The 16663-nt window shown below is 46.6% G+C and overlaps 1 protein-coding gene across 3 annotated transcripts in view; it reads right to left on the bottom strand.

Annotated features, from left to right (window-relative positions):
• PCGF3 (polycomb group ring finger 3) overlaps window positions 1–15773 on the bottom strand; it is a 42656-nt gene extending 26883 nt beyond the window's left edge. For 2 of the 3 annotated variants that reach the window (XR_012941296.1, XM_032950852.2), the window contains exons 1-3: window positions 15669–15773; window positions 7910–8046; window positions 5267–5363 (exon numbers count right to left, since the gene is read on the bottom strand). Coding sequence is in view for 2 of the 3 variants with exons in the window: in XM_032950852.2 (XP_032806743.2) it covers window positions 5267–5363; window positions 7910–8018 (206 nt within the window). In the remaining variant the exon portion in view is untranslated. The remainder of the gene's footprint in view (window positions 1–5266; window positions 5364–7909; window positions 8047–15668) is intronic. The other variant, XM_032950853.2, reaches the window with a different exon arrangement.
• Between the last annotated feature and the right edge of the window lie 890 nt (window positions 15774–16663).

Raw genomic sequence — 16663 nt, 5'->3', positions numbered from 1 at the left:
ATAGGCCATCCATATACAAATATAGACACACATGTTGTAATATCACGACTATAAAAAAACAAAGATACCCCATATAGCCTTAACAGATTGTTGGGGTAAGTGCTGTTAGCGAGTAGTACCGATGAAGGCTGGCACGGCACACGAGGGGGTGGATGGCGATGTTTAAACACCGCACCCGGTACTCATTTGCGGCAGAGTCGACCTAGGGGAGGCCCATGACTAGTTCAGATAAACGTCACTGGTGTTGGCCGTGAGCGGGAATCGAACTCGGGTTGCGGGGTTCGTAGGGCAGCATGCTAACCACGACGTGACCGCCCCCCACTATATACACTATAGGCTATATACACACACACACACGCGCGCAGTATTTTTAGGCCCTGTGCAGCATGTTACAGTGAGGTGTAGTATTGTGCAGGACTCACTATGCCACCACACTACCCCGTGAATTAGGCACAGCGAGGGTTTATGAGCGGCACGAGTGTGCGTGTTATTAACATTTCACCACCACTAATCATATTCCGGGGATAAATTACCCATAGCCTAATTGTTTATGGACACCGGCAATTTTTTTGTGAAAAATTATTTTCAGTTTTAAAAAGTTTTTCACACTACCGATGAACATACTTCATTGCTGGAAACAGTGATTATTAGGTAACACATTGATGCAGATTTTCCAGAGTAACATGTTTTTCCTCTGAGACTTTTATCTTCTCTGCTGACGATGACCGAGTGCTCTAATATAAAAATGTTCGCTAGATTGATGCGTTTGCCTTGTGTTTGGGGCGATTTCCCATGATGCACATGTCCTGCATCCGTACCGCAGCGCCTTGAGATGCAGCTTGCGGTATCGACGGCAAACAAATCAAAATTTAAATTGTGGTCTGTGCTCATTGCACAATTGTTAATCGTTAAAAACAGCATGGGCTCTGCGCGTCGCAGTCTTTAGGCAGGACGATTCGTTAAGTTCGTGCCACTCTCATCCTAACTGTGAACGTCAGTTTGAAGATCAAGAGGTCATCGCGAATACCAAGGTCACAATTATTCACCTCCCCCCCCCCCCACACACCCCCCAACAAGGTAATTCGATTAATTAGTTGCGATTCAGAATCTATTATTTTCTCAACGTGACACCTCCAGCGGCTGTAGTGTAGTCGTGTCAAACAATTACATACAACACAAACAAATCGAAAGACCGAATGCGTGAATAATGAGCTCATGAATAGATGTTAATTGATTCATTGATGCATCATATCAACCCCAATCGCAAATGACTCCCTCTAAAATTCCCCCCCCACCACCACCACCACCGCCCAGATTAGGTTTTTCCCCTGGCCTCTTGATTCTGGGTACCACGCCACTTTTCAACTTCTAAGTTGTTTTATTTTTTTATTTAAAGCTTTCGTGACTGCAGTAATTCATATTCTTAGCTCTTTCAGTAAAGTCACGTTGAAGGGAAACAATAAAATCAGAAAATATATATAAAAAATAAAAATTCTCACATGTGGAAACCCTCCCCGTAGAGGCGGTTACATTTTGATTTAAAGCTTTCGTGTTTAAACCAGGTGAGAACTCGAAAGACCAAGAAGAAAGTCTAATTTGCAACAATGACCTGGGTCACAAAAATTACAAAGGAAAAACAAATTCAATTCAGACCAAAAAACGACTCGAAAAAAAACGACTTAATGCATTGAAAATATTGCAAATGTAATTCCCTGCAGAGCAAATCGGCTTGGGCAGATTACCTCCAGATCGAACACAACACATAAAAACAAACTATGCTACGGAAATTTGAACATGAAACAGATGTCGGGTGAAATTAGTAAGAATATGTAACCAAACGAGAATATGGGTCAAATGCAAATTAGGTTATCGTAAAGAATCAACAGCTCAGCATCACAATGTTAATCCGATGGCAGAAGAAGCAAGGGCACCGGTGAAATGGTGGAACTCCACATGTTTGAGGCATTCACAGAGAAACATTCCCAGTGTTCTCGCTGAGTCTATGGGCTGCTGTGTAAGTCGATGACCTCTGTGTATGCCTATGGGTCTCTGTGTGAATCTATGGGTCTCTGTGTGAGTCTATGAGTGTCTGTGTGAGTCTTTGAGTGTCTGTGTGAGTCTTTGAGTGTCTGTGCGAGTCTATGGGTCTCTGTGTGAGTCTATGAGTCTATGGGTCTCTGTGTGAGTCTACTTAAAACAATGGAATTCTACGTATGGGACATTCACAGAGACCGACTGAACTACGTGGGTTTTGTGTTCTTCATACAGTGCGTTTTAGTGCAGCGGAACGTCTAAGGTTGAGGATTTTGCAATGACAAGAGCACCAGGTCGGCCGGACTATCTACATGAAACGTTTCTAACAAAATACCCCTGCAGAAGCACCACGTTGAGGCATATTGTGTATATTGTTCTTTCACACCACACAGAGTCAACAGTTATAATTAGAGGTGCGGAAAAAGCACACCAAACTAAACACAAAATGCAGTTCTAAAGATGTGAGTTGTGCAATCTAGATTTTAAAGTGCATAGCTCCAGTGGCTTTCTAATATCAGAAGGAAGAGTGTTTCAGATGGCCGCAGAAGCGCACCTGAAAGCGTGCCATGCAGTGACTGTCTTTGTTCGATGGTTAGCCAAAAGCCGCTGCGAGGATGAGTGGAGTTTGTTTGATGGTTTATGGTCATTGAAGAGATTACCGAGGAATTTTGTGCAACATAGGGGTGCCGCGGGATCAGCTTTCACGATGCAGTATCAATTACCATATGGTGATTACCGCAAAGACCGTTCCCCATAACTTTGTAAATGTAAACTTTGTAATTGTATTTAAGCAAACCATTTAGTGATGCTGCTGCTGCTGCATTGGCAGTGGTGCACATCAGAATGAACAAAAACACAGAACTCAAAACATTCGTCAATAACACAGTGGCCTTAAAATGTTTTTTTTTATATACGTATGTCACGTTTTGGGAAATGGCCCTTGTGGTGCTATGAAGAAGGGCTATTGCCTGAAACGTCGGCGATTATATGTTTTTTTTTCTTTGAAGAGAGTGTGGTAAAAGCTCACTGAAAATGTGTTCAACTGCAATTGACTCAACATATTCTTGTCCCAAGTCTTCTGCCGATCTCATCAAGGAGCATAAACCATCACGCAATCTCCTGTTCTTCTAATAATTGCGAATTAAAAAATGCGTAATACTTAAAATGCACATCCTGTAAGTCACAATAATACTAACAATAACAAGAGATGAACTACGAAAATTATTAAATCGAGCACCCATACACACCGTGGCTCAAGAGATGCCAGTCAATCAGTGGGCACCAACAAGTCGGGCAGTAACATCGTGTCCATTGGCACAAACCGCCGGGCAGCGTCAATGAACTGGGGTCATTCGGGAACTTAATGAATCTCTGTAGCGGTAGGGACCCTCGCTATATTCATCCCCCCCTTTACTACCATCATCAAAGCAGCAAACGACCCAATGGTGATAATAACTGGGCAGTGAATCATAAGAATTATATATTGTCTATAAAAGCCTCACCGAGTCTTGAGACTCTTCTGTACAGCCCAACATTGAGATACTTGGTCAATTCCATTAAAGAGTGTTTGGTTTAATGTCAGAGGAAACAGGACCGGCAGGAGAAAACCCACTCACTAATTAGGATAATGCTCAAAGGTCCTCACAAATGGATAAAAAAATATTACTATCTACTGTCGTTTTTCTGGCCACCTCGCATCCTCAGTGGATTTGGGAATTTCAAATATCTGTAGGCATTCCACCAAGCGTTGGATTAAAAGCGTGCGCTACCAGGCGTACGGCGAGTTAGCACTTAAAATATCCACAAGAACCATGTGCGCTACCTGCCACCTAACAGCCAAAACTTATAACACCTGGCATTTTCAGATTGATTCCCAACCCAAGTACTAGCCAGGCTGAGTCAGAGTTTTCTTTACTTGACCAGCAGATTAAATAAACCCAATGGGTCACGTAAAAAAAGTTCCCTCTCTAGCAAGGTCTCAGCTCTGCCTGGTTAATACATATGTACACAGCACATGCAATTTCGCATGGCCTGCAGCACGTTGCCACCTTCTCCCTGCCGCCTCACTCCATCTCAATGATTGGCCTGCCCCTCTCTATAATTCCTCCAGCCATGATGAAACCAGGAGCAGGACCCTGCCCGGTTCTGCCCCATACCAAATGCGCAGGTCTGTGCCATCACACCTGCTTCAAGATGATTCCGCATGGCCCCAGAGGTGCGCAACATTTATCTGTGCAACATCCATCCCCAGTAGCCGGCTAGACACGAGATTCACTAAGAATTACCGTCAGCACCAGCTGCGGCTGCCCAAGTGAGTTGCTGCCTCGCATTCTGTCCACCCACCGCCAAAACTGGGGTGCAATGGAGTTTGGGCGATCACTTATTCACAGGAATATATCCCGAGTGTAAAATAAACAAACAGATAAATAAATAAATGTGAACGTAGTGTTATCTAACAGGATGTGTGACATCAAACCTAGTTGACACCGGCGCCGTGTTGATGCAAACTGCTGTATGATGACGCAGCGATGCTGGCACGCAACTCATTCAAACCACAGCCACTCGTCAGCCGGGTCGACCACTCCACACGATGTGGGCAATCGACAGCTACGCGTGTAACGGCGCGTCGATTCGTCGATTGACATGGATACTCACGCTCCTGATTCGTGCATCAGTTGTGCAAGTATAAATTGTTTCTGAATCGTATGACCATGGTAGCAACCCCTAAACATCCTCCGATTCGGCTGAAATTTTGCAGCTATGCATAATTCAGCAGGAACAAGAAACAATCCCAATCACAATAAGGGTGGTCCTTAGTTAAATGATTTATAGACATCGTTACACACGATACAATAAGTACAAATAACATGAATGAACTGAGGCCAGCCCTTGGAACAAATTAGTTTTTGAAAACATATTTATTAATTATTTAAATTCTTAAATGGGGATGACAAACCTTGGTCACAAAATGATACCTAATAATCATTGTATTATTTAAAAATAAAACAAATTATTTAGTGATGCTGCATTTTGCTCACAAATCGTGCTCGATGATGTGGACCATGCCTACCCTGCTAGTGTCAATGGATCACGACATCTGGAGGAGCAATCAAAACGGCCCATTGATGGATTAGCGACTTCTACCATTGGCAGTGGTGAACAGGTACAATGAACAGTTGTAGCAGAGCTCAGAGCATGTATCAAGCAGAGCAGGGGAGAGCGTGTGACTCACCCGATGTACTGCGTCGGATGGCTCTGGTGGATGACGATCTTGCATGTGGGACAGGTGTTGTGGTCCTCCAGGTATCTCACCAGACAGCTCTTGCAGACTGTGGCACCGTCATGCGGAGCCGGCAACAGCACGCACAACCACACCGCACCACACACAGCCACACAGCGCACAACCACACCGCACACAGCCATAGTACGCACAACCACACCGCACCACACAGCACACAACCGCACCACACAACCACAGCACGCACAACCACACCGCACCACACACAGCCACACAGCACACAACCACACCGCACCACACAGCGCACAACCACACCGCACCACACAGCGCACAACCGCACCACACACAGCCACAGCACGCACAACCACAGTGCACACAGCCAGAGGACGCACAACCACACCGCACCACACACAGCCACGGCACACACAACCACAGTGCATCACAGCACATACCGCATAGCACCACACACAGCCAAACCGCACCACACACAGCCAGACCACACCAAGCACATGTATTAATACCTATTAATTACTCACAACAGAGCCATCATCACTTTAGAGAAAAGTACTCATCGCTAATTGCCGAGTAAACAGCTGGCCTATTAGGGACATGAAAACTACATTTTAGGCAGAGACCAATGAAGAGTCTTACTTTAGCAGTTAAGCTCATTTATCCTCTAATGCAGCCACTTGGGCTGATACTGGACAAATGTGTGAGTGTAGTGGTACTATTAAAGATGATACCAGGAACATAACACCTGGTGGTTAAAGATGCCACATTTCTACAGACGGCAGAAACTGTGACGAGTCTGTTCTAGTATCTGCAAACCACGTTCTTGTAAGGTGGAACTGTCAAGCATGCAGGCAGTGCAACTGCACCAGGACCCACATGGCTATAGGAGCCTAGGCATTGGTCCACGAAGAACAAAGAGGGGGGGGGGCAGGCAGATATTGGACCCCATTTCATTCCTTGTAACAGGTGCCATGCCAGCCACGCGACGGACAATGCTGATGACGCAGCCCAGCTTAGCCGGAGCCGAGTTCTGGCCCACGGCCCCATTGCTTGATGGTGCTACTCGCTTAGAGCCGGGATAGTCCCAAAGGAGTCAGTAGCGGAGATACGGGGTCAACGCAGAAGCGAGGTACATGCTCCGTGATATCGCACGCTTGGTTAAAAACGAAAATATTCTCGGCAGTGTTCGTGTATACCATTCAAAATTACAGATATTGCAGATGTTCCACCATATAAATTAGACTAACCTGACCACTGACTAAAGTACAAAAAATACTTTAAAGATTGCTTCCTAATCCCCACCCCTGCCGACACAGAGGGGGGGGGGCAGACTGATGAATCCTTTATTTGAAACTTTATTTAAAAGAGGCAAGAGCCTGCTGCTGTCGTTCTAACAACCAGTGGAGATAACCTACACGAAGTGACTGAAGGACTTCAGAAAGAAGGCTCAAAATAAATCATGTACAACAAATTTACTAAACAATTGAAGATATTTGTTGGAGGAACACAACTGGAAAGCAGATAGGAGTACATGTACCTAAGACGGTTATTGTAGGCAGACCGGGATTGATATCATCAACTAATGAGATGGACACGAGGCAGCTTGGAGTGCTGGTGGCAAATTTTACTTAATCATGAAAGCAATGTAGTGATGTGCCTAAAGAAGAATGTTATTAATCATGGTATATTCCCATGCTATGCCACATTGATCAGAGAACACATGCAAGTCAGAGACATCACATCAACTATTAAGAAAAGTAAGTAGGTTTGGGCAGGATGCGTCACTCGGAGGGATGACGGCCAATGATCGAGACTAACGACAGAGTGGCAGCCAAAGGAGGGAACCCGGCAGACAGGATGTCTACCGCAGAGGTGGAGCGATGGAGGAATTAGATAGATTGTTGCATCCCAGGACCATGAGTTGGCTACGAATGGTGCGAAACAAGTTCAACATATGTACATACATGAGATATTGATGGCTTGGAGGGGCAGCATCTATCTCTCTGTCTTGACAGTGGAACGTAGCCAGTGTTGTTATGAAGGGGGTGGGGAATATCGAGCTGGAGAGGGATGAGCCCATGGAGCCTCATGGCTCATGTGGAGCGAGGATTTCAACCGCCTGGGTGCTGTTGCTGATCCGAGGCCAGTGATGAGCTCTCATCAATTGTGGAAATGAGGCGTAAGGATCACAGTATTGCAAATGGCTCATCAGTGTGTGCCAGAACTACCCGGTTATTGCATCAAGTGATTCCGGTGTGGGAAGGAGGATAATCAGAACCGTTCCCGTGATGACAACAATGGCGATGATGAAGAGCAGCTTCCGCGAGTCTCACTAAGGGTTAACCCCAACCCTAATCTCTCTTCAATCATGCCGTAGCTGTGCAAGTGCTCACTGAGATAGGAACTCAAGAGTGCAGTCTCTAAGAACTTTAACACAAACTTAACAATATGCTAGAAAAGTTGTGTATTTTTTGTTCTCCTTTTAAATCGTAAAAACTGCCAAAAAAAGCGGCAACAGCTTTTGAGCAACGGCGAGCAGCTGAGTGACTATGTGACCTGTCAAGCAGCTGAACGAGCGAGGGAGCGGGCCATTGACCGCGAACTGGTGAGCCGGTGGGCACTCACAGGTGTGTAGACACTCGGTGACCGTGGTGGCATCGATGAGGTAACCCCGACAGAGCGGGCAGGTGATGTGGGCGTTGAGCTCGCGCAGCTTGAGCTTGCGGGTGTACATCCTCCCTCCTCCTCCGCCCCACGCGGCCCTAACCCCACCGGCACCGGCAGAAAAAAAACACACGTACACAGTGATTAAGACGGACAATTAGAAAAACCGTATATGGGCAGAACGGTAAGTTCAGGAACGGGCACTGATGCTCATTAAACAAAAAGCAAGTGGATAGGTTGTGTGGTATGCCACTCAGCAAAAGGGGCATATTGGTAAAGTATGATAAAGCAGCACTGCATATCTACCCAATTGGTCTTTTCCACCATCTCCAATCCCTAATTTCCCCCTCTGTATCAAAAATTAGATCCCACCTTTCCCCCACGATCGTATTATGCACGTCTTCCTGCCTTAAGACGCTTTGTTAAGTGCAGAATGCACTCTATTTCTAAGGTGCGTGTTTCAAGCAGCCTAGGCGTCACTGATGAGTAAGGCACTGTGTGAGGTTAGATTTGTGATATTCATTTATTTCTCTATGAATGCAGTACTTAAAGCTACATTAATCTTAGTTGTCTTGTGGTTGTTGTTGTTGTTTGACTTGCATCCCACTGGGATTTTTGCACACAGCGTTGGTGTACGGTGCTATTTCAGGAATATTTTGATTTTTTTTCCTGGATTTTTTGTTTGCAGTCACATAATCACTTTAAGATGCTTCTTGTTCATGTTTTTTGTTTGTTGCGGTTGCACCCGATTCAAGAGCCGAATGGCTCACAGGGCTATACCAACTAAATGGAACTATGAACATGGTGCTGCCATGGTGTCATGGGTTAGCATACTGGAATTGCGATCCAGCAGTCACCGGTTTGATTCCATCTCCCGACGCGACAGTCAAAATAATAGTGCAAGTATCTCCAATCCTCCCTCACCTCCTCTGTCCACCAAGTAATGAAAGTGCGTTCGCCACAGTTTACCGGCAGGTCGCTGGTGGTGGGGTCAAAAGTGTGGGTACGCCCACCTCTTCCAACACGCCTGGCCAACATGGAGTAATCTTCTTGGTTCTTTTGGTACAGTCACGTAGAATTGAAATAAAATAAAACATTTTTGTTATTTTTTATTTTATTGTGTTTTATTTTTATTATTTTATATCAATTCTACGTGACTTTACCGAAAGAACCAAGAAGATGAATCCCTGCAGTCACGAAAGCTTTAAATCAAAATTTAACATGGAGTAAACCAAATATCCTCCAGAGTTGTCTCTAATAGAGGCCCTTCTGCCTGAAGTGGCATAAGCAAGCAATTGCAGGGCTGTACCTTTAACTTTCTTTGTCTCATCTAAAGTGGGACTGCCACTGGCACTGGAGCATGACAGAAAGGAGAGGTATCCTCTCTACCAGCTGATTAAAAATGACAGAGGTTGATATTAGTGTAGAATAGGACTAAAAGCTATGATTACAAACCTCAGTGGTCTGCTAAGTTGTGGAGATTGTATAAACGCGTGTGCTCACTGGACGACGCGTGGCTAATTGTGTGGCGGTGACCGTCGTTTTAATAGTCGCCATTTATAAAGAAACAATCTTTCAGAGTGCAAATTTACAGAAGTGGTGTACATTTTTTAAATGTTAAAGAAAGCAAGCTCTCGCGATAAGTCGTGGGCTGCAGGGTAAGAATGCTTTTAAAGAGAGAAGCATTGTGATAAAGTAACGACGGAGGTAATGTTTGTATATTGCGCTGTCTGTGCAACACAAGTGTGTCTGTGTGACCATGCTAAAAGCCCCACAAAGTGTCCCGAGTGAAATACTAAATTCATCAGTCAATACTCCCAATATAGTACAGGAGCACACTGCATATTCGTCCATCGCATATCCGCCCAGAACAATAAACCACCCGCACCCAGTGTACCATTCGCGAGTGGTGTAACTGTCATTTGACAAGATATGGTTCACATATCTGACAATCGTCACACATTCGCTTATACCACAGTCCGTGGTGAGTCGCATGTGCGGTGAATGCGGCAACGTCGTTCAAAACATCGTATCAGCAGAAAGTACAACGGTTCGTGAACACACCGCGGCTTGTATTAATATTATGAGCGAGAGAAAATTAATTTTCCAAAACGGGCATGAAATTAAATTTGTACTCAACAAGAGGCAGTGATGTGTCCCGATAAAGGCAGGCACACAGCTGTCCATGGCCGCATTGAGAATGGTAACAGCAGATTTATACTGCGGCTGCCTCAAATGAGAAATTCTACCATCAAAAATGTACTCCACACAAACACACACATAAAATAAAAGAGCAATAATTAGCTTGCAGAATCTGTAAAGGTAGTGGGGTATATAATCCCAGGGCCCGTGGTTATCAGGTATGTAACGACGCATCGATTAATGGATTATAGATTTTTTTTTACACTCACAACATGTATGGAATCATGCGTGTAAGAATCAGTTATTTACAGGGTTATGCTAATTGCGTGCAAATGATATGCAAATGTTACATTTAAGCTAATGGAGTGAAAAAAAGCCATACAAATGAGATAGAAGGAAATGCTCCTGCGTAGGGTTTTGCGGTTGTGTCGTGCAGCTATCCGATACGCTTGCGTTTTGTCGTTCAGCGCGATGTCTGAAGTTTCACTCCACGTACCGCGAATTTAATTCCTGGGGAAGGTCCCAGCATGGTGGAGTGAGACATCGGACATCACGTCGAGCATGCAGTACAACCCAGAAACAGATCGGAGAAGAACCAATACGAACGAGATGGTACAAACCGGACAAATCTGAATCAAACCTCGAGTCAGGTCGGGACTCCCGACACTGTGAAAATTCGTTGAATCGTGGGATTGGTGGCGGTGCATCATTACACGCCTATTCCGTTGTGAATGGTGCATTAGATTGATATTATTACTGTTTAATGAGGAATTCTATTTTCTCCAATAGATACACGCATACAAAATCAGAAAGACCGAAGCAACGTGCAGGACAAGCAAGGATGCTGCGGGTATACGATTTAAGGTGCAAATAATAACAATGCACCGCACACATCTCCCTCCCTATTGCTGCAAGTAGTAACACCCGTCTCCCACTGCAGAGGGCAATTGTCTTTTCCGCGAGTACGAACTGCAGACTGCTGATAAAATGTTCCTATTTGGAGAAACGTTGCCGTCGGATCCCACTGCAACACAGCCTTCTGAAGGGCATTTTGCAAACAGCCGATAGCGTACGGTGCGCTTTCATGTGGTTCGCGCAGTTCGGTTCTCCAATGTGTGTTCGTGTCTATAAGCACGTTGTGCTGTTTCGGCACGATGTCCGAAGTTTCGCTCCACATGCTGGGAGCTTCTTCCTCTTCAAGAAATCGAATAGAATCGCAGGCTGGGAGCTTCTTCTCAATCAAATTCAGTTCCTGATTGTTGCTCCCGGCGAGTGCAGCGAAACGTTGGGGGGGGGGGGGGGGTAAAGTCAAACGATGTGCAGTACAACACGAATACAGACTGAAGAGCTGGCAGCGTGAAACAAATTCTCGGGAACCTCTCCCTCAGTTTGGGAGAGAAGTTGTAGTGGGTGATGGCTTGAAGGTGGTCAGGAATGGCAAATTCTCCTATACCTGTTAGCTTCTCCAAGCTGGAAGCAGCCGCCTTCACTGTGTACCCATCTCAGAAGTTCAAGACGTGAAAACTGTTACAGACGTTTAACCAGCATATATACATGGATCAAAAATATGAACAATGATAGACAAAATGGAACAATAACTCAAAGTGCACAGTGAAGCATTGAGATATACATGCTTGGAAGTACATTGAGACAGAAATAGGAACAATGATTTCGAGAACATATGCAAGTTAGCAACTTCGTTTTCACAAATAAGAGAAGGTGAGCTTTGGCAGGACAAATCAACAGAAGGCAGAAGGCCATTGCTCAAGACTAATGTCAGACTGGCAGCAGAGGAACAGAACACTCCCAGGAAAGACATCCACAATGCAGACAGAGCAATGAAATCAGCTCATATGCAGGCACGAGGTCGATTAGTGTGTAACAGCACCATAAGCAATGCCGACGGCTTGGGGAAGGCCTTCATCCAGCAGTGGATTTATCATGGCTGAGGGTGATGATAGTTCCATAGAGCATCTGCTTCAACTGATGCTTGTGCTATGATCACTGCCGTGATTTTTGGGAATGTTCCGAGTGTGTACTGAAGCGGTCAGACGAAAACGCTTCGTCAAACACGTGCAGTTTGTCCTCCCTCCCCATTCCTGAAAACTGGAGATGTGTCTCACCACCCCGACTCTGCAAGCCATGCTCTGAATCAAACAACACCACTCAGAGGAATCTGCAAAGCCCACATGGTAACCATCGACCGGCTAGCTCTAGCTGATTAACTCGCAGCTGAGGCTGCGAATAAAGCAGCCAACTTTAGTTGCCATCTCGGACACAACAAAGTTAACTGCTGCCTTCTTGGCTTCCTAGTACAGATTACCCATGATGCAGTGGATATGCATCTGCTGAAGGCGGCCTTGCTCTCCGATACTTTTTGGTTTGTACAGCGTGTTGTTCGGCCCGATGTCTGACGTTTCGCTCCACGGGCTGGGAGCTTCTCCAGGTACTGACTTGTAGTGAAATGTCAGACATTATGCAGAACATGCGGTGAAAACTGAAAACACATCGGGAAGAGCTGTACAGTACAACCGCGAAAACCTACGCAGAAACATAACGCAATATGCACTCCACATCACACGTCCAAGTAAATTGCTGCACCTCTGGAATAGATATTTGTTCATGATAGATTACATTGGGACACTTTGCTGCATACCACATTTAGATTGTATTTGAAAACACCCCTTTTTTATGCCGTTCACAGGAACATCGTGATCTTGCCAAGGAGTACATATCCAAAGGTTCCACAGTTTTTTTTCTCACCAACACCTGGCCACTTTAACGGGAAATTATCAAAGAGAGTAATTAAGTGGGACAGCAAATACCTTACTACATCATTTACCACAGCAGGCTGTAGTGTGTCTATATCATTAGCCAAAATCTTAAACATTTACCGGGAAAATATTACCAACCACGGTTACCCAGTTATCATTTGCGAAAACGGCTGACGAATCGCCAAGTGTCCTCACATGGTAAAGAGATGGTGAATTGTGCTCTCCATCAGTTGTATACATTTTTGCTGCTTTCACAGTCATAATCAATGCAATATGTTGGCTCGTTTGTGAGGTTACCACTCAGAACACAAGTTACAAAATGAACTCTTGATAAAAAAAATTATTGGACTTTTTCTTTCCCTCTACACTGACACACTGAACACCACCACCACCACCACTCCCAAACGTGATGAACAAGCAATACCAACCACAGAACGTAATACATTTCGTCGATGAAAGGTATCGGTTCAGAACAGGAAGCATTATAATAACCTAAATCAAAATAATACCCACATGATGAACGTATAAAACTGTTCAAAGCCTATCCCAGGCACGCTTCTCAGCCAGGGACTAGTAATAGCAGCCTACTGGATCTGGCTCCCATGCTCCCTCACTTATCAGTCACAAGCTCTCACCACCGCAGTCAATTAGCGAACTTTACCTAACTTATGAAAACTTTTACAGTAACTGCCGACGCAAAAAACCTTACCAATTAATGGGAACCTTTTAGCAATTTGCAAGGAACCTTCATGAAATTTGTGAGGCACTGGTACTTTATAATGAGCCCGCCGTTTTGGCCACGGTTTGTCTTCAACTAAGGTGATTATATGGTTGTGGTGGAGGGTGTCCAAGCAACCACCAACCCTAACCTCCTCTCATGAGGCTGAGAGGCACCGGTGAAGGCCAAGTGTGACATTGTGAGGTTAGATAAGGGAAGTGAATTGAAAGATTAACCGTTGCCAAGCCGAGTTATGATTAAATTACGACAAAAAATGGGGAGGCGAAGCCTAACGCGCTACACCAGTGTCCACACGCTTAATGGAATTGTCACACAGCTTGGCCAGTGACTCGGGGCAGAAGGTCACAAAGTGTCCAGATAACTACTGACAACTCACACACCGTGGAACGTGACAAAACAGCATCATCACCACCACCACCAACACCACCACAATTATCAGCACAACTACTATGCCGTTACCATTGATATCACCACAATCAACAACCGTCAGTGTTACTACCACCAATGACACCACTATCAAAACCACCAGCAGTAGTAATGCTTGCACGAACGACCCCATCACCATCACTAGTAGTCACCACGATCATACCAACACTTACTGTAACTACCACACACACAAGACGCACAATCTTCTCGATCACAAACACCATAACCATCATCACTAGCGTTACCACGACCGTGAACACCGCACACGACCAACACAACAACGCAACTGTATTTAGTTACAAGATGTGACTGCATCTCGAGACGCTTAACGAGCGCGTGGCGATGAGGCATGTACATCTCGGTAACAAGGAAATAAGCCAAGAGTGTTAATACATTTCAGGAGAGTGGGGAGAGGAGGATACACAACAGTGTATCTTAAGAAGACGCTTAACAAACCGGTAGGCACTTCATAAGTGCGAATCACGACCAACACAGTCACTATCGATCATAAACATCACATCACCAACACCACCACCAACACAACAACAGCACCCACAACCACCACCAGGCTATCGCCACACAGGCAACTTAGAACTGCACGTTACGGCGAGTGACCATTAAATACCATCGGGCAAGCATGAGAATACGCGACTTGTCTGGACAGAAGAGATTGGAAGGAGACGAGAGACGTTTAGTGGTTGTCGTTGTTGTGGTGGTGGTGTTGTTGTTGTTGCATGCTCGTAGTGTGGTTACGAGAAGAGGTGACGAAGCGAGGAGAGGTGATTTCGTCGTCGGTGTTGGTTTTGTTGTGGTTAGTAGTGTCGGCAGTGGTGTGCTATAATAATGGTTAATGTTTTGTCAAGCTTGAAAGCTGAGCGAGGAGCGGTGGTTTAATGAGAGGAGGGCTACTGTTGCTCGTGTCAGTGTTGGTAGTGGTCGCGATTATGATGATGATGATGGTTGGTGGTGGTGGTAGCATTAGTGATGGTTGTAATCGTGATGATTCTGAGCGGAGGATGGGAAAGCAGCAACAGAAGCAACAACAGCAGCAGCAACAACAACAGCAGCAGCAGCAACAGCAGCAGGAGCAGCAGCAGCAGGAGCCGGAGGAGGAGGGAGTGTGACCATGGGCACAGCAACAGCAGCAGAAGAAGATGAAGAGCGCGGCTAGACGAAGGGCCCCCCCCCCTTTCCCCCGCCACAACTACCGAAGCCCCCCCCCACAACACACCGCTAAACCATCCCCTCAAAAAAGCCGTACCCGGTCAGGTCTACACCTCGTCAGCTCGTCAGCTCGCCACCTCGTCAGCCGTCCCCCCCCCCCTCTCTCTTGCCGCCACCCCCTCCTCCTCCTCCCCACCGCCACCACCGCCGCCGCCGCCGCCAGCCGTCTCTAAAGAAGCCTTCCGTCTCCCCCAAAATGTGGCGACGACGACAAAAGGAGGGCCGAGAAAAGAAGGGCGCCGTCCCGAGTGGTGAGAAGCGGCGGGGCGGCGAGCGGGCGGGGAGGGGAACCCGGGAGCGATGTTTGTTGTGTTTGTGAGGGGATGAGGAAAGGCGGTGAAGGGGGCCGGGGGTGGAGGGAAAGGGGGGGCGCCTCGTCAATTAATGGATGATGAGAGAAGAAATCTCCTCATACCTGCTCTATCGAAATGTCCACTCTGCCTCTGTGTGCGTGCCCTTCCTCTCAGCGCGAACAATGGAAACAGCCGACGGACACGGCGCGATTGCGTCGCGACGTCATCGCGTACACGGGGCCGCGTGTGCAGCAGGGCCCGCCCCGTCCCTCACCACCACCATCCTCCTCCTCCTCCCCGTCTCTCACGACCACCACCACCACATCCTTCTTCATCGTCTCTCACTACCACCACCATCCTCCTCCTCCTCCCCGTCTCTCACGACCACCACCACCACATCCTTCTTCATCGTCCCTCACCACCACCACCATCCTCCTCCTCCTCCCCGTCTCTCACGACCACCACCACATCCTTCTTCTTCTTCTTCATCGTCTCTCACTACCACCACCATCCTCCTCCTCCCCGTCTCTCACGACCACCACCACCACATCCTTCTTCATCGTCTCTCACCACCATCCTCCTCCACCCGTCTCTCACGACCACCACCACATCCTTCTTCTTCTTCATCGTCTCTCACCACCACCACCATCCTCCTCCTCCTCCCCGTCTCTCACGACCACCACCACCACATCCTTCTTCTTCTTCATCGTCTCTCACCACCACCACCATCCTCCTCCCCGTCTCTCACGACCACCACCACCACCACATCCTTCTTCTTCTTCATCGTCTCTCACCACCACCACCCTCCTCTTCCTCCCCGTCTCTCACGACCACCACCACATCCTTCTTCTTCTTCATCGTCTCTCACCACCACCACCCTCCTCTTCCTCCCCGTCTCTCACGACCACCACCACCACATTCTTCTTCCTCGTCCCTCACGATCACCACCACCATCCTCCTCCTCCCCGTCTCTCACGACCACCACCACCACATCTTTCTTCTTCATCGTCTCTCCCCATCACCTTCTTCTTCTTCCTCGTCCTTCACCACCATCCTCCTCCTCCCCGTCTATCACTACCACCACCATCCTCCTCGTCCCTCACCATCATCATCCTCC

The sequence above is a fragment of the Petromyzon marinus genome, chromosome 9 (genome assembly GCF_048934315.1).
Source record: "Petromyzon marinus isolate PM22_M1 ecotype Great Lakes invasive population chromosome 9, UKy_Petmar_22M1.pri1.0, whole genome shotgun sequence".
NCBI lineage: Eukaryota > Metazoa > Chordata > Hyperoartia > Petromyzontiformes > Petromyzontidae > Petromyzon > Petromyzon marinus.
The sequence above is the reverse complement of the archived record's forward strand: the minus strand, read 5'-3'. Positions and strand labels throughout refer to the sequence as shown.